The sequence below is a fragment of the Hirsutella rhossiliensis genome, assembly GCF_020360975.1.
Source record: "Hirsutella rhossiliensis strain HR02 chromosome Unknown scaffold00007, whole genome shotgun sequence".
Taxonomy (NCBI): Eukaryota; Fungi; Ascomycota; class Sordariomycetes; order Hypocreales; family Ophiocordycipitaceae; genus Hirsutella; species Hirsutella rhossiliensis.
The window spans coordinates 2220699-2245197 of NW_025408673.1; the positions used below are offsets into that span (position 1 = coordinate 2220699).

The 24499-nt window shown below is 59.7% G+C and overlaps 9 protein-coding genes across 9 annotated transcripts; 6 read left to right on the forward strand and 3 right to left on the reverse strand.

Moving 5' to 3' along the window:
• Positions 1-544: 544 nt before the first annotated feature.
• Positions 545-1762, reverse strand: HRG_06993 (uncharacterized protein; the record flags this gene model as incomplete). Its single annotated transcript, XM_044865464.1, has 2 exons — positions 545-779; positions 825-1762. The coding sequence occupies 2 exons, from the start codon at positions 1760-1762 to the stop codon at positions 545-547; spliced, it is 1173 nt and encodes a 390-aa protein (XP_044719426.1).
• Positions 1763-3417: 1655 nt separating this feature from the next.
• HRG_06994 (uncharacterized protein) lies at positions 3418-4390 on the forward strand (the record flags this gene model as incomplete). Its single annotated transcript, XM_044865465.1, has 2 exons — positions 3418-4064; positions 4129-4390. 2 exons carry the CDS (start codon positions 3418-3420, stop codon positions 4388-4390), a joined length of 909 nt encoding a protein of 302 aa, XP_044719427.1.
• Positions 4391-4903: 513 nt separating this feature from the next.
• Positions 4904-5984, forward strand: HRG_06995 (short chain dehydrogenase domain-containing protein; the record flags this gene model as incomplete). Its single annotated transcript, XM_044865466.1, has 2 exons — positions 4904-4976; positions 5083-5984. 2 exons carry the CDS (start codon positions 4904-4906, stop codon positions 5982-5984), a joined length of 975 nt encoding a protein of 324 aa, XP_044719428.1.
• A 78-nt stretch (positions 5985-6062) lies between these two features.
• On the reverse strand, positions 6063-8066 carry HRG_06996 (spoU rRNA methylase family domain-containing protein; the record flags this gene model as incomplete). Its single annotated transcript, XM_044865467.1, has 1 exon — positions 6063-8066. The coding sequence occupies one exon, from the start codon at positions 8064-8066 to the stop codon at positions 6063-6065; it is 2004 nt and encodes a 667-aa protein (XP_044719429.1).
• A 527-nt stretch (positions 8067-8593) lies between these two features.
• HRG_06997 (PHD/FYVE-zinc-finger like domain-containing protein) lies at positions 8594-14327 on the forward strand (the record flags this gene model as incomplete). The annotated part of the gene is made up of 6 exons (XM_044865468.1): positions 8594-8995; positions 9432-10887; positions 10981-11477; positions 11554-13179; positions 13249-13387; positions 13489-14327. The coding sequence occupies 6 exons, from the start codon at positions 8594-8596 to the stop codon at positions 14325-14327; spliced, it is 4959 nt and encodes a 1652-aa protein (XP_044719430.1).
• Positions 14328-15298: 971 nt separating this feature from the next.
• Positions 15299-16881, forward strand: HRG_06998 (COP9 signalosome complex subunit 3; the record flags this gene model as incomplete). The annotated part of the gene is made up of 3 exons (XM_044865469.1): positions 15299-15463; positions 15526-15723; positions 15778-16881. 3 exons carry the CDS (start codon positions 15299-15301, stop codon positions 16879-16881), a joined length of 1467 nt encoding a protein of 488 aa, XP_044719431.1.
• Positions 16882-18408: 1527 nt separating this feature from the next.
• HRG_06999 (LysM domain-containing protein) lies at positions 18409-19974 on the forward strand (the record flags this gene model as incomplete). The annotated part of the gene is made up of 1 exon (XM_044865470.1): positions 18409-19974. One exon carries the CDS (start codon positions 18409-18411, stop codon positions 19972-19974), a length of 1566 nt encoding a protein of 521 aa, XP_044719432.1.
• A 520-nt stretch (positions 19975-20494) lies between these two features.
• On the reverse strand, positions 20495-21393 carry HRG_07000 (SUR7/PalI family domain-containing protein; the record flags this gene model as incomplete). Its single annotated transcript, XM_044865471.1, has 2 exons — positions 20495-21062; positions 21122-21393. 2 exons carry the CDS (start codon positions 21391-21393, stop codon positions 20495-20497), a joined length of 840 nt encoding a protein of 279 aa, XP_044719433.1.
• Positions 21394-23161: 1768 nt separating this feature from the next.
• Positions 23162-24409, forward strand: HRG_07001 (uncharacterized protein; the record flags this gene model as incomplete). Its single annotated transcript, XM_044865472.1, has 1 exon — positions 23162-24409. The coding sequence occupies one exon, from the start codon at positions 23162-23164 to the stop codon at positions 24407-24409; it is 1248 nt and encodes a 415-aa protein (XP_044719434.1).
• Positions 24410-24499: the final 90 nt, after the last annotated feature.

Sequence of the window (24499 nt, forward strand, 5' to 3'; positions counted from 1 at the left end):
ATCATGCCGCGAATCACAGCTTGCAGAGGTTGGTGAGAATTATTGTTTTCTTGATTGGGCAGCGAGGCCATGCTGCTAGAATGGGAGCTGGACTCTGGGCGGCACGGGTGACGGGTGACGGACGACATAGACAGCTTGTAAGCCGCCACAGTCAAGGGTCTGTCTCGGAAACGCCGTGTCTGGACTGGCTGTTGGGGTGTTCCAGTCATTCCCGGTACAAAATAGGAACGTCTTTAGATTATGCATTTCCACTGTGAAATAACAGAGCCCACGAGGTGCGTGCGTTGCCCGGAGCTGCCTACGGCCTTGGACGAATTCCCGCGGGAGCTAGTAAAGTCAGTCGGTCCCCGAGGCTGGTCGAGCGCACTTTGGCTGCCAGCCATGGAAGTGAATCCGTCGTCGAGAATATGCCGGTAGAAGGTCAAAAGAAGGTCAAATTCTGGGGCGCCTCGGCTTACGTCTAGTCTACCTCGGCTTGCGTCTGCCTGGCTCGCCGACTCACAACGACCACTGGACAGCTGGCTAACCTTCTATTCATCTGCTGCTATGACACCAAGTTACCCCCGTACCAACATGCGAGCCTATACCTGTTTGCGTGTACTTCGTCCGGAGAGTAGGCTACCACCTTGTCTCGCTCGGCAGCATCGCCCAGTTGCTCCGAGTACACCTCGGTGTCGACCCAGCTCGAGCTCGGGCCCGCCAAGTCGACATCCGCTGCCCCAAGCCATCGAGCCTCGTTCATCAGGCGATCGATTGGCCGGCTCGGGAGCCAGGGGGAGCTAGTGGGCGAACAGAGATCAATCCGATCCCGGTTCATGGTGTACCGCGCCGGATCTGGCCGAGGCCCAAACGCGGCCACCTCACGCTTCTCCAAGTCGAGCGTCAAGGTGATGGCAGCCTCGAGCGACATCAAGGCCGTTCTGATGTTGGTCCCCGGCGGACCGCTGATGAGGGAGTGGATTTGGTGCGCGACGCTGTCGAAACAGATGGGCGCGCTCAGCCCGTCCTCGACCCCGGTGCAGACGAAGAGGACCGGTGTCTGCCCAACGCTGTCCATGCGGGTCGGGAAGTCTTGGCCGTCCATGTCCTCGCAGCTCTCATCCCTGCCGCCGACGATGATGGCGATGGCTCGGAATAGGGGCTGAACCTGCAAGAATTCCTGCTCCGCCCTTGCCCTGGTGACTTGCTCGAGCCACGAGCGCCGCGCCCAAGGGGGCCGAAGCCCGTAGCGGGCCGTGTATTCCAGCATGTGCTGCACATCCTCAGGCTTGCCACTCATGATTTCCAACTGCGTCTCCTTGACTTTTGCGCAGAGAGATGCACTCAGGTTGACTATGTGGCCCAGGAACCGTCGAGGCTTGGCCTGCAACCAGTTCGGAATCCCTTGCACCTCGAAGAACTTGACGAGAAACTGATTATACTCGATGTTGCGTTTATACGGCACAAACCACCGCCTGTAGATGTACTGGAAGGCGTATCCAGGGAACCTGGGGTAGTCGCCGACCCGACTGCTCGCTATAAGGGTGTTATTCATGATGCTTTCGAGGAAGTATACCGGCGCCATTTTATTGCCACAGTCCAGGAGGTGGTCGACGGGCACGCCACGCAGGCAGAATGTGATTTCGGGCAAGTAGTCGTACAGCAGCGTCAGCATGCCGCGCCGGTGTCTGATCTCCAGGAGCCGGCGCAGGCAGCGGTATATTTCCAGTCGTGAGAGCGTGGGCTGGATTTGGAACAGTTCGTCGTCCTCGTTGGCGGCCATGTTGAGGCGATGCCGAGGCCGGCGGGAGGGTCTGGGGACTGGAACGGACGGGGAGCTGGGAGACGGCGACGCGGATCGACGCTTGTTGGACTAGATTTCCCCGTGAGCCGGCATGATGCTAAGCTTTGGTGACGGCACGACGAGGCGGCGGGTGCAGCTGTCTACGTTGTGGATGGAGGAGGGGGCCTGCCAACGATGAATTCTGCCCACTGAGCGGGCAAGTGGTGACCGGTTAGTCTCTGGCCTCTTTTATTAGGTCCTACATCAACGACTCTTGCCATTTGCCCTCCCTGTTGCTGTCTCTCGTGTTGACAGTATCTGGTGGCTTCAAGCCGTTTGCTGTCGTGCGCACGCGGTTGTGGCCGACGCCTTGAATCTGGCTCTTTTCTGAACTTCATCGAGTTAGTTTCATGCTTCCGGGCCAGAGTCGGGGTCGAGGAGCAGTGTCTGACTTTCTCGACGCCCAGTGCCGCCTTGAAGCCGTCTTATTGCCGTTCCCCGACGTGCACAAGCCCACCCGGACATCGACTTGGTAGCCAAGGCACGCACTCGGCCTGGTCGAAGATGGGCAACTCGGCCGTATTCCGTCACCGAGATGCCTCTACGCAGATGCCGGACCAATCGCCATGCTTGGCAGTTCCCACTCGCCGGCAGCACAGACCAGAGCCCGTGGAATCGGTGCCTGTGCGGCTCTAGAAAACGAGCCGCCCACATCGGCTTCCATCCTTTGCCACCCCCCCCACCCGCTACGAGTTGGCCGCTTGGTGCCCGTGCCTCGCCCCCGCCTCGACGAGCCGAGTCCGTGGCGAACGGACCGGCGCCGAAGCCCGGCTCTTGGTCCGAGTTCCCTTCCGGACTGACGGACCTGCACCACTCCTCTGCCCCGGGCTGTCGAGACTCGCCCATGGACCGAAATCCCTCCGCTCTACGTTGTGCATGCGTGGTCCAGTGCATGCACTCAACGTAGAGGGAGCCACACACGATCTGGTGTTTGTCCCGGTTCATGGCATTGTCATGTTGCCGCCTCCGCCTGGCCATGCACCCTGACCCGCGCCCAACCAAGGAGTTATGACAAAACAATTTACAACAGTGCCGAGTGGCTTCTAATCAATCTTGCCACTGTAAAAATCCGACGGCCTCGAAAAAAAGGGGGGCCCGCTCGTTCGCTCCGCCATCCGTCAAGAGGCCCCCCTTTTTGCCCTCGGACTAAGAATACATCTTGTACTTTGTGCGTGCTTCCAGCCGGGCGCGAAGCTTTGCACTAGCAAACCATGACAATCAGGCCACGCCTGCAAAGATGAAGCACGCGCCTCCACCCGAGCGAGCAAGCCACAACGGCGCACCGGTCCCGGGCGGCGATCCTTCAGCTCGGCAGGGCCCGGACGACGCCGGGCTCGCGGGATTCACGCCGTCTGGGAGCAGTCCGTGCCTTGCCGTCGTGGCAGCGGCGGCCTGCGCACTGGCATGGGCAACCATCGCCCCATCATCAATGCCTTGGCTCTTTATAACACCCGTCTTCTCCTCCCCTGCCCTGTCGTCCGGGATTCTTGTTCTGCAGTTCTATCTCGTATAGACTCGGAAAAGGCAAGAGAGAAATAAGAGAGACAGAGAAGATGCTTGGCCTGAAGGGCGAGGACATGTCTCTCGCCGCCGTCATGAGCTACGCCGCGCCCCTCTGCAGCAAGGCCGTCGTCGAGCTCGTCGTCTACACCATCCTCTACGGCGCCATCTTCGGCTTCCACGAGCGCCGCGCCATCCCTACCTACAACCGGAAATTCCGCAAGTCGAAGAGCTACCACCTCCCCGTCCACATCGTCACCGGCCTCTTCGAGATCACCAGGTACCAGCTCCGCGTGGCCGTGCACGGCGAGACGGTCGCCCCCGGCCCCGTCGACGTCCTCGTCTGCCTCGTCTGGGCCTGGTCAAGCCTCGAGCTCGTCCGCTCGCTGCAGCGCGGCGACCCCCTGACCACGCGCCCTGCCTACCAGGCCGGCACCGTCCTCCGCCCGCTGGCCTCGCTGGCCGCCTATGCCCTCCAGAGCCCCCCGCTGTACCGCGTGTGCGCCAAGGCCATCAACAGCTTCCTCTACGCCCGCCTCGGCATCTTCATCGTCGACAAGTCGGGGTTCATGCGGGAACACTCCAACGCTGCCGTCTACGCCATATGCATCCCTCTGTCTGCGGTGCTCGGCATTTATGAGGGCGGCTATCCCGGTGCCGTGCCCGTCTATGTGGCCTCTGTCCTCGCAGTCGCCTGGCTCAACCGCTGGGTCTCCCGGGGGCTGCGAGAACAGCGCAGCCGGTAAGTCCGAGTCCCAGCATAGCGTTACAACTGGAAAGGAGAAGCACAACTAACAGCCATCCAGGCTTGATGACCCGACGGCAGACAAGTCGCTCAAGGACCGCTTCCTGGCCGCCATGCTTGCCCTTGGCTTCGCCGAGCTGCCAGACATCAAGAGGATCCAAAGACGCAGGTCGCTGAGCTCCGACATTAGAGACGAGTACATCCACGTCCTTCGGCGAGAGTCGGGTGGCGTCGACTATGACTCCTCCAGGCAGTCGAGCGTCGACAGCGACGTTCCAAGCGACTGGCAAGGGCCTTGGAAACTGAAACTGGGCGACAAGTGAGCCATTGGTGTAATGGTTTGCCCCTGCCACCAAAGAACACGAGCAACAGATGCGAATTTTGAACATAGCGTGGGAATCCAGAACCATGCATCATTTCCGTCCTGGTGTTGAAAAGTCATATAAAGTCATATATGGTTCAGTCTCTAGAGTTTTCACTTTCACTTCACTTCCATTTTCTTCTTCTTGTATATAACTCCTCTTCATGTCGCATTCAAAGCCAACGCAGAGGCTTTCTTCCTCTCAAAAGCATTGGGCTTCAAGTCCAGACATTTCTTTAGGAACGAGGCTATGAATGAAAATAAAAACCGATTGGATACCGACCCTTTGGTGTAATTCCCCTTCTGGTCACCCGCGAGCACCAATAGGTGCGCAAAGGCTGGTGTGACAGTGACTGTACCCCGTGCCTCCCGGTCGGCCCTTATACTCTGCTTTCCCCCTGTGCCCCTCGAACATCCAGCGTCGAGGTCTCGGGCGCGAAGCTGGAAGACGGCAGCTGCTGTACAGCAACGTATCATGGCCTGGCGCGGCTACGACCCCGACAGGGACATTCCCGACCTCTCGGGCAAGGTCATCCTCGTCACCGGAGGTATGGTTGATCAATGGCGGAAACATATCCTTTGGGACCTCAGCCGACCATTGAGGGCAGCATAAGAGTTCATCGCCAGGCTGACGAGTGGAAACGAGCGCAAAAGGAACCGGCGGCATTGGCAAGCACACCGTCGTCGAGCTCGCCAAGCACGCGCCCGCGCACATCTTCTTCACAGGCCGCAACCGGACCGCCGCCGACGCCGTCGTGGCCGAGTGCAGGCCGCTGCTCGACGGCCGCGTCACGTTCGTCGAGTGCGACCACGGCTCGCTCGCCAGCATCCGGTCCGCCGCCGAGGCCTTCTTCGCCGCCTCCGGTCCCTCCCCGCGACTCGACGTTTTCGTCGCCAACGCTGGCATCATGGCCGTGCCCCTCGGCGCCACCGTCGACGGCTACAAAGCCCAGTTCGGCGTCAACCACTTAGGCAACGCTGCCCTGCTGCTGCGCCTGCTGCCCGTCATGCTGCACACCGCGGCCGAGCCCGGTGCCGACGTGCGCTTCGTGACCCTCACCTCGCGCGCTCACTTCATCCACCCGCACCGGGGCATCGACTTTGACCGCCTCCGGGCCGCGCCGTCGGCCGACAGCAATCCGCGGGCGACGTTTATCCGGACGTGGATGCGCTACGGGCAGTCCAAGCTGGCCAACATCCTGACGGCCGCAGAGCTGCGCCGGCGACATCCGCAAATCACGAGCGTCGCCATCCACCCGGGCATTGTGCGCACCGGCCTCGTCACGAGAATGGGGGCATTGAGCAGGCTGGTCCTCCTCCTGGCGGGCCCGCGTGGCCTTGTGACGCCGCTCCAGGGCAGCTACAACACGCTCTGGGGGGCGACGGGCCCCGGCGTGCGCGACCAGGTCGCCGAGTCAAGTGCTCGACAAATAGCTGCCCTCTTCTGGCCTGTCGGTGAACCCAAAAAGGGCGACGCCAAGTGCTGGGATGGCGCGCTGGCCCAGAGGCTGTGGGACTGGACGGTCAAGGAGGTCGGCGTCGACGGGAGCGGCTGAGTTGCGTTTCGCCCACGCCCTTGTCTATAGTACATGGGATATACATGCTCGTGGCGATGTCTAACTGGCCACGGCAAATCAAAACATCCGCTCGCTTTGTGGCTCGACGTATTGGCTCTCGGCCAGGTCAGCCACGACCGCATCCACTTCAACTCCCTCACTCCTGCGACCGGCGGCCGCCTCGGCCTCGGCCTTGGCAACCGACGATCCTTTGACGAACGAATGGCACAGCAGTGCACCGGCCACGCTGACGTTCAAGCTGTCCAGTTGGGTGTGTTCCATGAGCTTTGGTATCGCCACTTCGTAATCGATCACCGTTTTCAAGGCCTTGGTCAGGCCTTGGCCCTCGTTGCCGAGCACGAGGAGGCATGGGCTGTGTTGCAACGGATCCTCGCGTTCGACCGCATGGTCCGAGATGAACTTTTCGCCATGCAGCTCCATGAGTCTCTTGGACGGCGGCGGCACGGCCGCATACGTCTTCCACCCGGCCATCTTGGACTGCTGGACGAACTGGACGGAACTGGGAACGGAAAAGAGCCTCACCTCCTCGGCTGCACCGCTTGCGGCTTTGAGGGCGGCGGCCGATAGGCTCGACGAGCTTCGCATCGTGATGGCGACGGCATCGATTCCAAAGTAGTGTGCCGACCGCAGCAGGGCCCCCAAGTTGCCCGGATCCAGGATATTGTTCAGCAGCAGGACAAACGGCTTGGGGGTGACGAGACCGGCTCGGGGAATAAATGAACTCTTGCCGTTGATCTGTTCCTCCTCCCTGGACTGGTAGCTCAGGTTGACGTTGAATCCCAGCCTACCGGGCGACTCCTCGACCGGGCCCAGAGATAGGACGGGCAGCTGAGGCAGGGGCGAAGACTCGAGGATGATGCCGTTGTGTGGTCGTCCCACGCTCATCCTGTCCAACAGCCCACGGCCCTCTATCGGGACAATCTTGATGCTAACACGACGTTGCTGGGCCAGATGCATGATGACCTCGTCAATCTTGTCCACCTTGCGATTCTCGTACATGTAGAGCTTGTGCAGTTTCCGCCTTCCATGCTCGAGTGCTGCCTTGACCGAGGACCTGCCGTAGACGAACACGGAGTCGGCACTGGCGAGCTCGAGAATATCGCCTTGAGGCATTACCTCAAACCTTTGGGATGGCTGCATCGGCATGGAGCGTAATACGCTTGGCTCCCCTGCCTTTCTCAGCGTCGAGTCTGCGACGCGGAATTTTGCGACAGAAGATCCTTCCTCGGGTTCGACGGGGAGACCGCGGCACCACCTGTCCTGGATGGCTTGCGCTTGCTTGGCACGTACGGGACCTGGCAAATTGACAGCGTCCTTGAGGTCCCCATGCTTGATGTGATATACCAGGCTCCTCTTTCCAAACTGAGAGTCGGGGTCGAGAAATCGCTTCCGTCTGGTTTGCCTGCCGCTATCGTCCGGGCCCTCCTCTTGCTTCGCATCCCTGCGACTCAGCTTTCTCCTAAGCTTGTGGCGCTGGCGTTCGGAAGCGGAACCCTCGAGTGCTTTGGATGTTTTGATATGGTCCCATGAGTCTCGCCTGGTGTTGGGCTTCTGCAGCGTCAGCTGCTGGTCGATGCGAGAGCTCCTGCCAAAGCCCTTGATTGCGTCCCTGCCGGAGACCCTGCCTGCCTCCTTGCTTACCTCCCTGCTTGTGCTCTTGATTGCATCCCCGCTGGAGCCCGTGATTGTGTCCTTGCCGGAGCCCCTGCCGGGGACCTTGCTTGCCTTCCTACTTGTGACCTTGCGTATTTCCCTTGCAGTGCCGTTGCCAGTGCCATTGGCAGACCCTGCGGATGATTTGGCTCTCTTGCCAACGTCCGATGGGTCTCTGTCGGGTTGCCACGGCGCCACGGCGTTCCGCTTCTTCTTGGAGGAACCGATGGCCCAGGAGGGCAAGTCGCCGTTCTTTGAAGTCTTTTCCTCCTTTCGCAGGCCCTGGATAATTGACGCCAAGCTGGCAGATCGTATCGAAACGCGGGGGCAATGGTTGCGTGTTGCGACAATGGACGGGCGTAGGGATCGACGCGAGCCAGCGCTCACCCATTGGCTTGCGCATATCATGGCAGCGCAGAATAATGCGACATGCGCGGGCGACAAATCGCCGGTTGCAAACAGAGAGCGGTCATCTATTTGGGCCAAGGCGGTGGACGGGAGGCGCGAAATCGAAGGCTGGCTGCCCGATGAGGTGAAAATGTTTTGCCAAGAAGGGGAAGAAAAGGGTCTATCGATTATCATGACAGGTAACCACGTGATGCTGTAATACCGAGCTGCATGGAAAAGCAGATTGGCGACCTGCAAGCGGTATCGTGGCTCGTGATTGGCCAGAGCTTTAGAGGGAGACACTAATCGGTCGAAACGCGTGCTCCACCAGCAATCGCGTCTAGACTAACTGGCGACTGGCACCGGCTGTCATGGCAGAATCTTGCGCGTCGAGTCTGCGCCCTTTTTCCAAGATTTGCCGACACTCCCATCTTGCTTCACCATCACCAACAGCCACGCATGACAGTGAACATCCCTCTTTAATAGCCCGCCAAGGTACGAACTCGCCTCGCGCAGAGCTGGCATCGGCGCCCGCTGACATTCTGCAGATGAACGAGGACCCGGAGCCTCGGCAAGAAACCCCGACCAACCCTCGCGTCTCGCTGCCAGAGCCCGCAATCTCCTTTGACTTTGTAACCAGCGAGGTCGGAGCGAATTGGCCAGAAAGCAGTCCGGAGGCGCCCCCCGAGGTTGCCAGCCCCGAACCCCAAGCCGACCTCGAAGCCGAAGCCGAGCCCCCAGCCGCTGCCGTGGCCGACGACGATGCTCCTGATGCGGCGCACAATGCTCCAGAGAGTCGCGTCGAGGTCGCAATCCCCGAGCTTCCCATGAATCGACGCCATGAATACGATACCGTCTATAGCCAAGTCGTCGAGCTCGTCAGCGAAGCAGTGGGCAATCGTGGACAAGTCTCATACAGTGTCGACTTTACAGACGGAAGGCAAAAGCTGGTATGTCGCCCCTTTGAGTTCGTCGTTGCCCCACGAAGCTGCTCCTCCCATACCCTCTTCCTCATCTATTTCTTCCCGGATTCGCTCCGGTCTGTGCGTCTCTGAACCCGTCCTCGGCGGCTGTGAACGCTTTGCGCTCCCTCGCCTTTCCTCGTGTGCGCGTACAGGGCTTTCAACACCGGGCCCTGGCCTGACCGCTCGGCCGTGCTGCGTTCCGGGCACTTGGCTGCCGCCTGCAACGCCGCCTCAACGCTCCTACGTTTTACGCAAACCCTTCCGTCTTCCCACCTTCTGCCCTCCACCTTCTGCCCTCCACCTTCTACCCTCCACCTTCTGCCCTGCACCCTACACACTCTGGCGCCCACATCAACTTTACTCTTGGCATTCACTTTCGACCCAATCCTGGTGAACGGCACTGCTAACCCAGCACATCAAGGTCTCCGCCAAAGAACTACTCTCCCTCGAAAACGGCAGACAGGCACTGCGCCGCTTCACCAGCAGCATGAGCACCGGGCAGAAGCGCAAGTACGTCCCAGACGATGAGTGGGACTCTGAAAAGCAAAATAGTGCCTCAGACAATATGGAAATCGACGAAGACACCAGTCCCCGTCAACCCAGGACGCGTGGGGGGCGCGTGCTTCGTTCCCGAGGCCCGAGTACTCGGCAGAGCTCGAGGGCTCGCGCGGTCTCCCTGGATGACGACAGCAGCGATGATGCTGTAGAGAAAACTCCGACATTCCCCGTACGCAACCTGCGCACCCGGCCGCAGAGGCAGAAACAGCCCAAATCCGGCCACAGCGCCTCTGCCAAGAGCAGCTTCACAGACGACCGCGACGAGCTGGCTAACGAGCCTCCAGAGCCCTCAGATGCAGAGGACGGTGATTTCCGACCAGTGATCTCCGACCTTGCCATAAAGTCGCGCCGAACTGGTGCCCTGCGTCGCGGTCGTCGGATGAATGCCAGGAGCGCTCGATCCAAGGCTCAGCAGTCGGCATCGCGTCGCAGGGGTTCCGATGGCTCGGACATCGAGTTTGAACAGCCCCGGCGCTCGTCGAGGGCCACCAAAAACACTGCCTACATGGTAGATGATGCCCTCATGGACGAGGACTCATTCTATGTCGTGGATGACAGGGTGCCTTCCGCTCCCAAGACCGTCCTCGTCAGAGAAACCTTTCAGCCTCTGCCGCCCGAATCCGCCTTCGGCGCCGTCCATCTCCCCTCCTGTCACAGCTGCGGTGGCTCCAAGCAACGCGGCCAGATTGTGCATTGCCAGGGATGTAGTCTCTCCTACCACAAGCAGTGTCTCAGGCCTCGCAACGCGCGAGAGCATCTTGCCACCAAGATTGCAGACGACTGTTTCGTCTTGCAGTGCCGATTCTGCCTCGACATTTACCGAAAGAAGGGCAGGAAGGACAACAGCGCAAATGCTCCCCAACAAAGCATCTGCCAAGTGTGCAAAAGCCAGGGCAAGGCCTGCATCCCTTTCTCTGAGTTCAAGACTGCCCGGCAAGAAGAGAAGCTGCGAGAGCAAAACGGCGGCACCGACCCAATCACGTCCGTCTCCCCTACTCTGCTCAACAACGAAAACATTGTGCTCTTCCGATGCGTGTCGTGTCACCGTGGCTGGCATCTCGATCATCTACCTACCGTCGGCAGCAACTCCATAGGAACAGATGTCAAGTCCGAGCGCATCAAGGATTACATGGTCGACTGGCAATGCCACGAATGCAGCTCGGCCAAGCACAAGATCCACCGCTTGGTTGCTTGGCGACCTTCGCAACAGTCTTTACAAAAGTCACCCAGCCCCTCGTTCGACTCAGTGGACGAGGACGATAAAGAGTATCTCGTCAAGTGGGAAACCCTGTCGTACTTTCACTGCACTTGGATGCCCGGTGCGTGGGTCTTTGGAGTCTCCGTAGGGATCATGATGCTCTCTTTTGCGAAACACGCCGCGCAGCAAGACCTCCTGAAGCTCTCTACAAAAGATGCAATACCAGAGGAGTATCTCATGGCCGATGTCATCTTCAACGTCAAGATGAAATCCGGCGCCCCAAGGTCTGGAACCAAGAATGGCGACTCGGTCAACATAGCGCATGTCAGCAAAGTGCTCGTCAAGTTCCAGGGCCTGGGGTACGGCGATGTGGTCTGGGATGCTCCCCCTCCTCGGGGTGAGACTACGTGCTATGCCGCGTTCGAGGAAGCATACCTTGAGCACCTGGAAGGCAAATATTTCCACAACGAAAGCCAGGCCAAGATACAAGACCGAATCAGGTCCTTCAAGGCCTCCGAATTCGGTCCTGTAGCCGTCCAGCCCGCAGGCCTCAAGAGGGGCAAGCTCATGGGGTACCAGATGGAGGGCCTCAATTGGCTGTTGGGGAATTACCACGACGGAAGGAGCGTCGTCTTGGCCGACGAGATGGGTCTTGGAAAGACGATTCAAGTCATCAGTCTTGTCACCTCGTTGGTGCAGGACGCGCCCAAGGTAAGAAACCATCTGACCCCCCCGCCCCCCAACCCCATGTCTTTGCCGAATGCTGACTCCCTATTCCTATTCGCAGTGCTGGCCGTTTCTCATCGTTGTGCCAAATGCAACCTGTCCCAATTGGCGCCGAGAGTTCAAGCAGTGGGCTCCTGATCTGCGGGTCGTGACCTATCACGGAGGGAGAGAGTCTCAGGAGCTTGCCTACACGTATGAGCTCTTCCCCCACGGCTCGACAGATATGAAGGCGCATGTGGTCATCATGTCGTATGACTCCGCTCAAGACCCGAAAACGAAGACCCTCTTCAAGTCGGTGCGCTGGACCGGGCTCGTTGTTGACGAAGGCCAGCGACTCAAAAACGACCAGAACCTGCTCTATCTTGCGCTGCGATCCATGAAGATTCCGTTCCGCCTCCTCCTGACAGGGACCCCGCTGCAGAACAACAAGCGCGAACTCTTCAACCTGCTCCAATTCATCGACGACACCCAGGATGCAGCGGCCTTAGACGAGGAGTACCAGGTGCTGGACAAGGAGACGCTGCCGAAGCTGCACGAAACTATTCGCCCCTTCTTCTTGCGACGAACCAAGCTCGGCGTGCTCAAGTTCCTCCCACCCATGGCGCAAATCATTCTGCCCGTGACCATGACGGTCATCCAGGAGAAGCTTTCCAAAAGCATCATGGCCAAGAACCCGCAGCTCATCAAGGCCATGTTCGCCAACAACAAACTGAACAAGAAAGACCGGAGCAGTCTTAACAACATCTTGATGCAGCTGAGGAAATGTCTTTGCCACCCCTTCATCTACTCGGATGCCATCGAGGAGCGACATCATGATCCTTCCGTCCTTCACAGGAACCTCGTGGAGGCCTCGGCAAAGCTGCTCTTGCTTGAGGCTATGCTTCCGAAGCTCAAAGAGCGCGGCCACCGAGTTCTCATCTTCAGCCAATTTCTTCAACAATTAGACATTCTAGAAGATTTCCTCACGGGTATGGGCTATCAGTTCAGGAGACTGGACGGCACCATGTCGAGCTTGGAGAAGCAACGTCGCATCGATGGCTTCAATGCTCCAGACTCGCCTTTCTTCGCCTTTCTCCTGTCGACCCGGTCTGGTGGCGTTGGCATCAACCTGGCGACAGCAGACACCGTCATCATCATGGATCCCGACTTTAACCCCCATCAGGATATCCAGGCCCTGTCCCGAGCTCATCGAATTGGTCAGAAGAAAAAGGTACTCTGTTTCCAGCTCGTGACAAAGGACAGCGTGGAAGAGCGGATCATGCAGGCGGGCCGCAAGAAGATGGCGCTCGACCATGCCCTGATTGAGAGCATGGACGATGATCAGCTTGTCGGCGATGATCTGGAATCGATCCTGAAGCACGGCGCTCAAGCTTTATTCAGCGATGACTTTCAGAAATCCTCCATCCACTACGACGGCCCCGCGGTCGAGGAACTGCTCGATCGCGCGCAGACGGAGCACACCAAGACTGACGAGGAAGGCTCCACGGAAACGCAGTTCTCTCATGCCCGGGTGTGGGCCAACGAGAAGGGCGGCTTTGCCGAAGGCCTCGACACTGCCGAAGACCAGGCCCCAGAGCCAATCAACTCGAGCGTTTGGGACAAGATTCTCGCGGAGAGGGAGGAAGAAGCACGTCGCGAGGCCGAGGCCAACAAGGAGGTCTTGGGGCGAGGCGGCAGACGTCGAAATGTGCGTTTCACCGTTTTCATACTTATCCAAGTCCATCCCCACTCGAACTGAGCTAACCCACAACCACAGGTCATCAACTACAAGTCCCTTGGCGTGGGGAACGCGCCGCTCCCCGAAGGGATCGAGCCCGATACATCAGACGCTTCGGATGAGTTTGCCGGCGCCAACTCGTCGGAGGAGTCGGAGGACGAGGGCCTGGTCACGAAAGGTAAACGACGCAAACCTTCCAACGCGCAGCTCAAATCTCCAGTGTCGACCCCCGTCAAGAAAAGAGAGAGCAAAACCCACGTTGACACGAAGTCCAAGCAGACGGCGAAGCCCAAACCGACCTCCTCACGATCAGCCAACCGAAAACCGCTGAACAAAAAGCCCACATCTCCAAAAACGATCGCGACGCCTCAGAAGCCAAAAACCCTACCCAAGGGCCGCGCCCAGCCGGGCAAACTGCCCATAACCCCCACGCCAACGCCTGGAAAAACAAAGCAGTCAAGGCTCGCTTCCAAGGACCACGTCTGCCTCACGAGAACGGCGACAGAGTCCCAGGTCATCCCACCGTCCCCGCTGTCCAGTCAAATGGCCACGCCTTGCAGCATGACGTCGTCCCCAACGCGGGAGTCCCCGGCTACCACAATTCACCTGTCGGAATGGGCGGGCAGCCCCAGCTCTATCAAGCCATGAGCATGCCGCCTGGCCACGTCGGCGACCAGCAGTTGCCTGGGCCGATGCATCCGCAAAGCATGGATCTGAGAAACTGGCCCCCGAGGCAGGCCACCGGCAACCTGTCCGAGGCCCAACTGCGGCTTGCCATTGACGAGGTGTGGCGTTCGCGGTCGAGTATCAACACGAAACAGCATAAGCTATCGGCTTTGCTCTACCAGCTGAGAGCCTTGGGCATACAAAGCGCACCTCGACTTCATCCGCAACAGCCCCCCCCCCAGCACCCTCATCCGAGCCCCCTTCAGCACCCTCAACAGAGCCCTTCCCAGCACCCTCACCAGAACCATCCCCAATACCAGCTTCCTTATCAGCTCCCACCCCAGTACCAGCCCCAGTACCAGCCCCAGTACCAGCCCCAGTACCAGCCCCAGTATCAGCCCCAATACCAGCCCCCACCACAGCACCAGAAGCAGTACCAGTATCAGCAGTAGAGCTGATCGGTATCGGTTTTCTTTGATCACGTCGACACGAGCTATGGAGGAAGAAGGTTTTCGCAATTCCGCATGCCCCAGGATACACCCTAACTTAAAGCCCCGTTTTAGAAGGACAGGAAAATAGACGATGGCCGAGGGCTGCGATGAGAGACGCCTTTATGCGACTTTTGCGTGAATGTGCTCTTGCAGTGATACCGGGCATGTGCGAGACAGTTCAACGGACAGAAAGGCCATGGCGACAGTCCGCAGCAGCAGTATTTACCGCCAGCTTCGTAACGCTCATCATCCCAAGCGGGACCGCAAGCGATTGCCTTGATAGCCTGTAACTTCTGTTCACAATCTTGGCCAACTCAAACAGTCCTGCCCAGCTTGTATTGTGCTTCCGACTTTGATCATCTAAAATTTATTTTCACCTTTTACAGCAGTGCTTAGTACAAAGGAACATGCTGGTTTTTGAGGAGTTCTTACTGACGACTGAGAGTCGTCAAGCACCATACCTGGAACAAGCCGCATCAACACACTGTCTGAGTGTCCATAGTCAATGACACGGTTAATGAAATCGTGGGATGGTGGAGGGTATAGGGTAGTATCTCGTGACACGTAATTACCCAGGCCTCTCCCGCAATGACTTGTGAATGGCGGGGCAATTGACTTATCAGATTGCTCTTCTTATCGACGGCTCAACGCCGGAACCATCTCGCCTCTCAACTCCCCACCTCCACCTTTCACCAAATGACCTCACGACGCGGCTCCTCATCTCGATTGCGTCTGTCTTTTGCGTTTTCGGCGTTTGGGTCCATGATTCGCAGGGAAGCTGAAGAGAACGCCTTCCTCTCCAGAGCATGAATGCGGCGAGCCGAGGATAGACGGACTGGACCAGCGGAGCGTTTGGACCATCGCAAGGCAAACAACCGTCACCCGGCGCCAAGCAACACTCTGTCGAACCTCGCGCGCTCCGTCAGTCCGAGATGGAGGAAGCCAGGAGAACCCTGAAGAGCTTCCCTCCGGCTCTGGGAACTTTTGAGACCTTGAAGCAGTACGACTTGGCCATCAAACAGCACGTTTCGGCCTTGGGTAAGCTTTCCAAAGAGGCTCAAGCTGCCATGGCCGCCAATCCGGTGGCCATCCTGCAGGTAGGCGCCCCCCTGTGCCTGCTATGGCGAGCGGAAGAAACGGCGCCCCTAATCATTCATAGACATTAGCTCCGGCAGATAATTCCATCGGATACCTGACCGTCCTCGACATTGCCCACGGCGAAAAGACCGAGCCCTCTGCCCAGGTGCTGGACATGACGCTCGAGTTCTTTCTCAATTTCGACGTCTGCCAGGTGCGCTATGTCGGCGCCATGTTCTCGTCGCTCCTCGAGAAGGTTGGCTCTGGCGCCATTTTCCCGGTATGCACATGGACAAGCCACTTCCACCCGCCCATACTGACATCCAGCGTATAGCCCAAGGTTGCGGTCGAGCTTCTCGTCGCGGTGATTCTCCGACTCGACCCCAGCGGCTCCATATTCACATCCACACACCTCGTCTTGGCCAAACTTGCCTACGCATCCAGCACCGTCGAGCGGGCTCTGCCAGTGCTTGACGCAGACATCCTCTTCTACCCCGCAATAACTAGCTACAAGGAGACAAGGCATTACCTATGTGACCCTGATCTCCCATCATTGGGCTTCTTGACACCAGCCACCGGGCTTACCGAGCAGCTAAAGAGCGCGACGGTGCTCGAGTACAACTTTCTGTGCGGCATGCTCTACATTTCGAGGAGGGACTGGTCCAAGGCCCTTGCGGCGTTCGAGCAGGTCATTTCCCATCCGTCGCGAAACAAAGGTGTGAGCAAGATCATGGCGGAAGCTCACAAGAAGTGGCTACTCGTCGGACTGCTGCACCAGGGCAAGACTCCCCGGCCCCCTTCGTACACGAGTCCCACGGCCCAAGCCAGCTACCAGACCACGAGCGAAGCCTACATGACCTTTGCAAGCCTATTCAACACGGACAAAGTGGGTCTTTTGAGGACAGAGTTTGACACGAACAGGCAGGCGTGGGAAGAAGACGGCAATGCGTCGCTCGCAGCCGAGGCCATGTCAGCGTACCAAAAATGGCAGATCATCAATCTGCGACAAGTATACCTTCGGGTATCGATTTCCGAGGTGCGGAGGACCACATTGAACGCGGAGACGGGGGAGCCGCTGGCCGACGACCAGGCGACCCTTGCCCTGGTTCGCGACATGATTGAGTCCGGTATGCTCCTCGGGTTGATTCAGACGGGGCGGAACGACGGGGAGAGCTACCTGGCCTTTGGCAACGCCCAAAACTCCATGTCGGAGGTGGAGTTTGCCAAGGAAGTGGCCCGCAGCCAGCAGAGCATCGAGTTCTTGAGCACCCAGTATCGACTGACCAACGAGCGGCTGAGTGCCAACAAGGACTATCTGCGCCATCTCATCCGGGACCAGAAACGGTCCGAGATGGACAAGGAGGCAGATGCGGCCATTGGCTTCGAAACGCAGATCGAGGACGAGGACTTGATGACGGGCGTCTTGGCGCACGCTTGACGTGGAGCGATGGAGTGCACCAAGGGAAGCGACGCGTAATATTGAGCAGCAGCAGACAATAGACGGCGAGCACGGGAGCGGAGTGCAAAGATGGCGAGGATGACGAGCAAGTCACAGATTTCACGGTTATGATGTGACGATTGGGACATGAGATACAAGCTGCTGCCGCAGACTCTGGGGTCGCCCCTAACTCTCCCCTTGCCAGCCCCCTTTTATGGTAATGCCGTGCCATGGTCTGCTCCGCGTGCTGTGTCTTTTTGCATTTCGCCAGTACGTCTACAGCGCCTCCTCGCCCACGGCCGACCCCCGTCGCCACCCGGGCCTGGAGGGGACGCGTGGAAGAGGGCATAAGGCTGATACAGAACCGGGCCCGAATACAGGTTTCCATCTTGCGCAACTTCTTCTTTCTCGCCACAATACCGCAGCATGATGTGTCCTTGGCGTTGCACAACTCGACTGGATACACCTTGCGACGTTAAGCGCACGAGCAAAGTTCCCCGAATGGGGCTTCTCTTTTTTTTTTTAACTAACTAGGCACCAACTTGGCCTTCGCCGCAGAGATTGCAGATGGTGTAGATTGCAGATGGCGTTTAGGAGGGGAAGATGATTATCTTGAAGCTTCGGGCTGAAGTTGGCTGACTTGATTGCTCGAGGGATAGGCAGGCGGACGAACAGAAGCAGGAGCAGAGCTGGAGGACGCGGGGCCAAGACGATTCGACGGGCCGCTATGTCGCTGCCGCAGAAGCCACCGTTCAGACAAAGGGTTCAGTTTGTTGCCGGTGACCCTGCGGCATGCGCCATCTCGCCAGTCTAGGCTCCCTTTCTTTTCCCCGTCAAAGCTAAACAGTACAGCACCGAAGAGAGGCGACGGCGCCTGGTCCCAGCGAAGCCACAGCGCCATGGCTGGGCGAATCTGATGCTCCCTGCAAAAAGCTTTGTCTTCTCTTCTGAACCTTGCCAGCCCGCGCTTTCGTCGGCTGCAGAAGAGCTTCAGGGTTTAACTGCTGGGTCTCTGGCCTTAGTGGTGGTGCCTGGTTGCTCTGACGGCAAGGTTACTGCCGCCTTTTAACATTCAGCTTTTTTTTTTTGGTTTCGGACTTTGTTGCGCCATGTGTAGGCAGATATGCTCGGGGGCGTGAAGGCAATTATTGACTTTTGCGTCCCGGTCTATGGGAGATGATTAGGCGGTTTGCACTCTATATGCAGTCAATCCCCCATGAGGCCTCGGGACGGTAGGGCGTCTTTTCTCGATTTTCGTCATACACTCATGCGTAACGCAGGTCTTGTTTGTCCACACCGCGAGGCCGTGGCCGTTGTCGTATCCAGTGTCGGCACAACCAGCTCTTACCAAAGAGCAGAGACGACTCGAGTCCGGCGCAGTCTATAAACGCAGTCTGCATCGCGCCGTACTCGGGAGGAGAGGCCAAGACCGCTAGGACCACGACGTCTCGTCCATAGAATCACGACTCTCGAAACCGGCATATAAAAGGCCCAGACCACGCAAGAGCATCCAACAGCAGCAGCACCATGCTCATCATGGTTCGCCCCTCCGGCCTCGCCCTCCTGTCCGTCCTGGCCATGAGCTTCGTCACACCCACCGCCGCGGCAACAGGAAAGACCCGGGTCGACTGGCCATACGGCGAAAGGGGCCCCGAGATGGACCACGACACGTGGGTCAGCCTCATCAACGCAACGCCGTACCGGTGGGCGCGGGTGTACCAGCACTCGTACCAGATGGGCTCGTGGGGGGTGTGGCCCGAGTACCTGGAGCCGGGCCAGTCGGTTCAGACGTTGGCGGAGCGGCGTAACGGCTTCTTCATCGAGGACTCGGCGGCCGAGGTGCGCTACCAGCTCGAGGGCACGGCCAGGCCCATGGGGCTGCAGGTCGAGTACCGGCGCGGCCTGGCCCACAGGGTGTGGGTGCGCTTCGTCGACGAGCTCGAGACGCTCAACAACGCGCGCGGCACCGAGCACGAGCTGGGCTTCGTGCGGCGGCCCGGCGGCGTCGGCTTCCTGCTGGCGGGCTCCGAGGAGGCCGGCTTCGTGTCCAACGACGGCCCGCTGCAGTGGATGCAGGCGTCGCTGCCGCTCGTCGGACACCTGCCGCTGCGCGAGCTGGCCCTGCCGCGGACGCACCACTCGGGCATGTGGAAGGCCGTCCAGCCCGTCATGTTCGGGTGCCCGGCCAACACGCTGACGCACGACGACGACCTCTGGAACCAGCTGGGCAACGGCGGCATCCGGGTCCTCGACCTGCGCGCCACGCGCGTCGGGCACGAGTTCCGCGAGAGCCACGTCTCCGAGATCGGCATCCTCGGGTGGCAGGGCATGATCGGCGCGGGCATCGAGGAGATGATCGACATAGTCAACCGCTTCAACGACCAGTACCCCGGCGAGCTCATCATCCTCGACGTCCACCGCGAAGCCCGCTCGCGCAGCCGCGGGTGGCAGGAGCTCGACGAGGGCGAGGTGCTGGACCTGTACAAGCTGTTCAAGCTGCTGCGGCACCGCCTGCGCGTCCCGGACGACGAGGACCTGACCACCTGGCCGCTCGGGCGCTTCATCGCCAACGGCACCTCGGCCGTGCTCGTGCGCTTCCACCAGTCGTGGCTGAAGCGCGCCCCCGACGGCTTCCCCGGCGGCGCAGAGGGCTTCGTCACCGACCGCCAGCTGCCCTACCTGGGCGACTGGTCCAACGCGGCCGAAGTCGCCGACATGGTGCGCGACCAGCTGACCCAGCTGGCCCATTTCCGCCCGCGCCGCGACAGCCCGGCCTTCAACGCCCAGTGGATCATCACCCAGAACAGCGCCCAGACCGTCTTCCCCTTGGAGACCATCATCCAGCGCAACGCCCCGGCATGGCGCACCCTGTACCACGAGTTCTGGAACGCCCTCTCGGACCAGACGTACCCCAACTGGATCACCGTCGACGCCTCCCACCACAGCCAGCTCAAGGCCATGGCCATGGCCATCAACCTCTGCCTCGGCGCCCGCAAATGCGGCAGCCTCGGCGGCAGGGTCCGGGGGTCCAGCGTCCAGGACCGATATCTTGCCCGCGCAAACGGGACCGAGGCCAAGGTGGTACACGCATGAGCCGCGTCTTCTGTTCCTTTGGATTTGGTGTTCAAAATTTTTGAACATACGGGGCTTGGGATCTCTTGTTGGGTTCAGCAGGCAACGGACAAGCGTCGGCGAATACCCTGGTGCTTGGCCAAGACCTCTGAAGTCTGCTGCATTTGGTGGGATGCTCCAAGACGAGCGCCATCGTGTAGAGAGAGAAAGGGTGAATAAACTCGTGACGCTCAGTCGCCAGCGAAGCTTGTATTGAGGTTCCAATCAATTTCCGGCTGCTCCTCTTGGCCACCGTCTAGTACAGAAGCGTCGCTTTCGTCGCACCGTCGGTATATCCGGCTTTTAGGTGTTTGCCCATGGTATGTAGATGTGCATATGTGCTCACTAATAATCCAGCCCCCGGTGATTATTCCATCCTCCCATGGCGTAAAATAACAATGCTGGCTCCCACCTATGCGATCCGAGACGCCAAACCACTCTATCGAAACATGCGAGGGAACAAGGCCAAGCAACACGATTCTTGTCCGCGCCAGCCGGTGCGTTACGTCTCGGCGCCGCGTCTCCGGCGCACGAAGTCGGGGAGGGCCAGGCCCTTCTTCTCGGACGTGGCCGCCGCCGGTGGCGACTGGCCTTGGCGCGGCCCACGGTTGGGCTTGCAGCAGCATCCCATGGCGGCGTGGAGCAGAAAGGCAAGGTCGGTGACGAGGGCGCCGATCCACATAAAGGCAAACATCTTGATGCCAATATCGGCGCGGATGTTGAGTTGGTCCTGGGAGGTGAGGGCCACCTTGGCGGCGACGCTGATGACGGTGGCGATGATGGCGGCAACGGTGAGCAGGACGCTCGAGGCGCCGGCAAAGAAGCCGATGAGGAGGCTGAACCAGCGGGTGCGGATGACGAGGCAGGTGGCAAAGACGAGGACAAAGTTGATGACGGTGCCGGCCATGAAGCAGACGTACATGGTCTGGGAGCCGATACGGAGGAGCTTGAGGACGGTAATGACGGCCGAGGGCAGGGCGATTCGGGCGCCGGCGAGGAGCTCGCTGACGAGGATCTCGACGGGGTTAAACCAGTAGAACCGCACAGGGTTGGAGCAAAAGGTGACGCCTCTGCAAGCGCGAGGGGTCAGCGAGAGGTGATTTGGTCAATCGAATGGAGGGGAGCGCACTCATCGTTGTAGCCCTCGCAAAAGTTCCACAGGCCAACCTGGTAGAAGTCGTGGAGGCCGAGGCTGCGGGCGACCGAGTTGAGGAGGTTTGAGTTTGCGACGGCGATGGGTATGATCTGGGAGACGTCGAGCTTGAAGAAGAAGATGTCTGTGAGGACCGAGTTGTTCATGCGGGTGTTGCCGATGAGGACGAGGATGAGGAAGGGGATGGTGATGAAGTAGCAGACGGCGGCGGCAATGGCCGTGTTTCGGCGCGTTGTGTTGACGGCCATGATGGAGACGGGATTCCACCACCTCCTCTGGCGCCTCGCCTAGCTCCTTGGCCTCCTCACCCCGGCTACGGGGGACGGGCGGATGCGAGGGAGTGTCGAGGCTCGGCTCGCTGCCCCTGGCCGGGGAGGAGCGGACGGATGGGCGGTGGGAGTCGTGGGAGGCGTCGAGACGTTGGTGATGAGCGGTCGGCTCTCTTCGAGCTTGCCGGGCTGAGGTCAAGCGAGGGTGGGCAGGACGGGGTGATTGATGCAGACTTGGAAGAGAGGGAGGCAAGAAAAGAAGGAGATTCTGGCACCACGAGGCTGGAAGCTAGAGAGAGCCCGACCCGGCCAGCCTGCTGCAAGGAGCCTGCAGGCCTTTGATGCTGGCGGCGTGGTGGTGGTGTCACCAGAGAGAGCGAGGCCCCGGCCGGGCACTAACTGCCCCCACTGGAGGTGGGGTCTGTTTGCTGAAGCCTACTCGGTGGGCCCGGCGAATGTATGTGTTAGCGCCATGAACCGCGGCTGGGCCTTGCCGAGAGGTGCTGGGTGCGGATCAGGGGCGGCGCAGGGGGGGAGCTGCAGGCGGGCCACAAACACTGTAAGGATAGGCACAGGGGAGATGGATCCATCGCCGAACCAACACGCAGCCTAGCACCACGGTCCTGTTTGCGCCCAGCCCGGCCTATGGCTGATGAGTTACGTGGTACTCCGTATCTACCTGGTAGATACTTAGGTATGCCTGCGCCGCCATGCCTGGTCTGAATTTGTGGACGATGCCGGCTGCAAGCTGCCATCGTTCAGCTAGACAGCCTGGAGCCTGGTCTGTCCGGTACAGTAATTACATGGATGGACGCGTGGGTGAGCGTCATGCATCCTGCGCCAACCATGGTGCTGCGGTCCAACCAGAGCAGATTTCAAAAGAAAAAAAGAAAAAAAAAGGGAAGAGATCTTCTACAACCAACCTTTGCTTCTACAGTATGCTTGCATAATGCCGGGGCATGCATCCAGAGCTTCGTCACCACCGGGCAGTGCACATCCATCGAAATGAAGCTTCATCTCTTGGCGCTCTGCATTCTGTTTGCCGAAGCCGTGCACAGCCGCTGCTCCGCCCGCCCGTGCCCGCAGATCATGCATTTGCCTGTCACCTGTTTACACACTGCACTGCCATGAACAACTCGTCGTATTCGCTCATGTTCATCATTGCTCGTGTTTGCAACTATCTTTGGCCGCAACTGTCTTGGCTGTCTCATATGTACCGCTATGGTGAGAGAAAGAGTGTCAAAAAAGGGAAAACGGTCGGCAACAGTGTGCTGCACATCAAATAGCCAATACTGCGGATATTTCCTCGTTTCGTGGTCCCGGCGTCGTCATTCAACCCCGACATTCGACCCCGACAGGCCCTGCTGTGGATCTCCTTTAGGGAGTTGGCTAATTAATTAACCACCGGACCGACCATCCTTGTCTACATATGCGCTGCGTGAACGCTGTTGGCAAGCAAAACACATCTTGTCCCGGTCATCATCGACCGTCCGGACAGTCGGTTTCCCGGAACAAAGCCGAAGCTCAAAGAAACGGCCATTTTGATCATATCATTCTCTCGTCCCTCTCTCGCCGCCACTGACCCCCTCCCCCCCCGAGAGGCTTCGAGCTTCACCCAGCACGTCCGCTGTTCCACGCCGTTGTTCCACGCCATCGTTGCATCTGTGACTGAGCTTCGGACGTCGTCGGTCTCCCACAAGCCGCGGCCGTTGAGGAAACTCGCCCTCCTCCTCCCGTCGCGGCCATCATGAGGCTGCGCGCCGCAGTCGCTGCCGCCGCCGCCGGCGGGCTTCTCCCCCCGATGGCCTCGGCCCAGTCCGTCTCCCTGGCCGCGACATCGGACCTGACCTTCATCACGGGCGCGAGGTCCATGGCCCCGCAGCAGACGGCCCCGCCCACGGGCATCTACGTGTCGTACGCGTCCAAGATCACCCTCACCGGGTCCAACTCGTCGAGCACCGAGACGTCGGCCTCGTCGGCCACGGGCACGTCGACGCAGTCGTCGGAGCCACCGCGCAACACGCAGCCGTGCAACAACTACCTGGAGCTGTGCGGGCGCCGGTACGGAAACATCACAAACGTCGGCGCCCACAACTCGCCCTTTGTGCGGCCCGGCAACTCGGGCTCCAACCAGGAGCTGCCCGTCAAGACGCAGCTCGACGACGGCGTCCGCCTCGTCCAGGGCCAGATGCAGTGGCCCGTCAACGGCTCCGTCCCCCATTTCTGCCACACGACGTGCGACCTCCTCGACGCCGGGCCCATTACCGACTGGCTCACCCAGGTGCGCGAATGGGTCGACGCCCATCCCTACGACGTCGTCACCGTCCTCCTCGGCAACGGCAACTACTCGACCCCGGACCTGTACGCCCCCTACATTGAGCAGACGGGCATCCTCAAGTACACCTACGAGGCCCCCTTCCTGCCCATGGCCCTGGACGACTGGCCCACCCTCGAGGACCTGATTGTCCGTGGCAAGCGCGTCGTCATGTTCATGGACTACAAGGCCGACCAGAAAAAGTATCCGTGGCTGCTCGACGAGTTTGCCCACATGTGGGAGTCGCCCTTTGACCCGCAGGACCGCAACTTTCCCTGCCCCGTCCAGCGGCCCCCGGGCCTCAGCAACGAGACGGCGCGGGACCGGCTCTACCTCGCCAACCACAACCTCAACGTCCAGTTCAACGTCTTTGGCGCAGAGGTGCTGGTCCCCGCCGTTGCCGTCCTCAACCAGACCAACGCCGCCGAGGGCCCCGGCAGCCTTGGCCTCGCCGCCAACAACTGCCGCAACGACTGGGGCCGCACCCCCAACTTCCTCCACGTCGACTACTACAACTACGGCCAGCCCCCTGGCTCCGTCTTCGAGGTGGCCGCCAGAGCCAACAACGTCACCTACAACCGCACCTGCTGCGGCAAGGTCTCGTCGGCCCCGGCGACCCTTGGCGGCGCATTGTGGCCCTCGGTCGCGACCTTGATGCTGGCCATGTTCCTGATACTATAGACTGGTCCTCTTTCTCTATCCCTGTCCCTGTGGTCTGGGGTCATGCTGCGGGTGTGTTTGCTGAAAATCCCGGGGCGGCTGGAATGATTT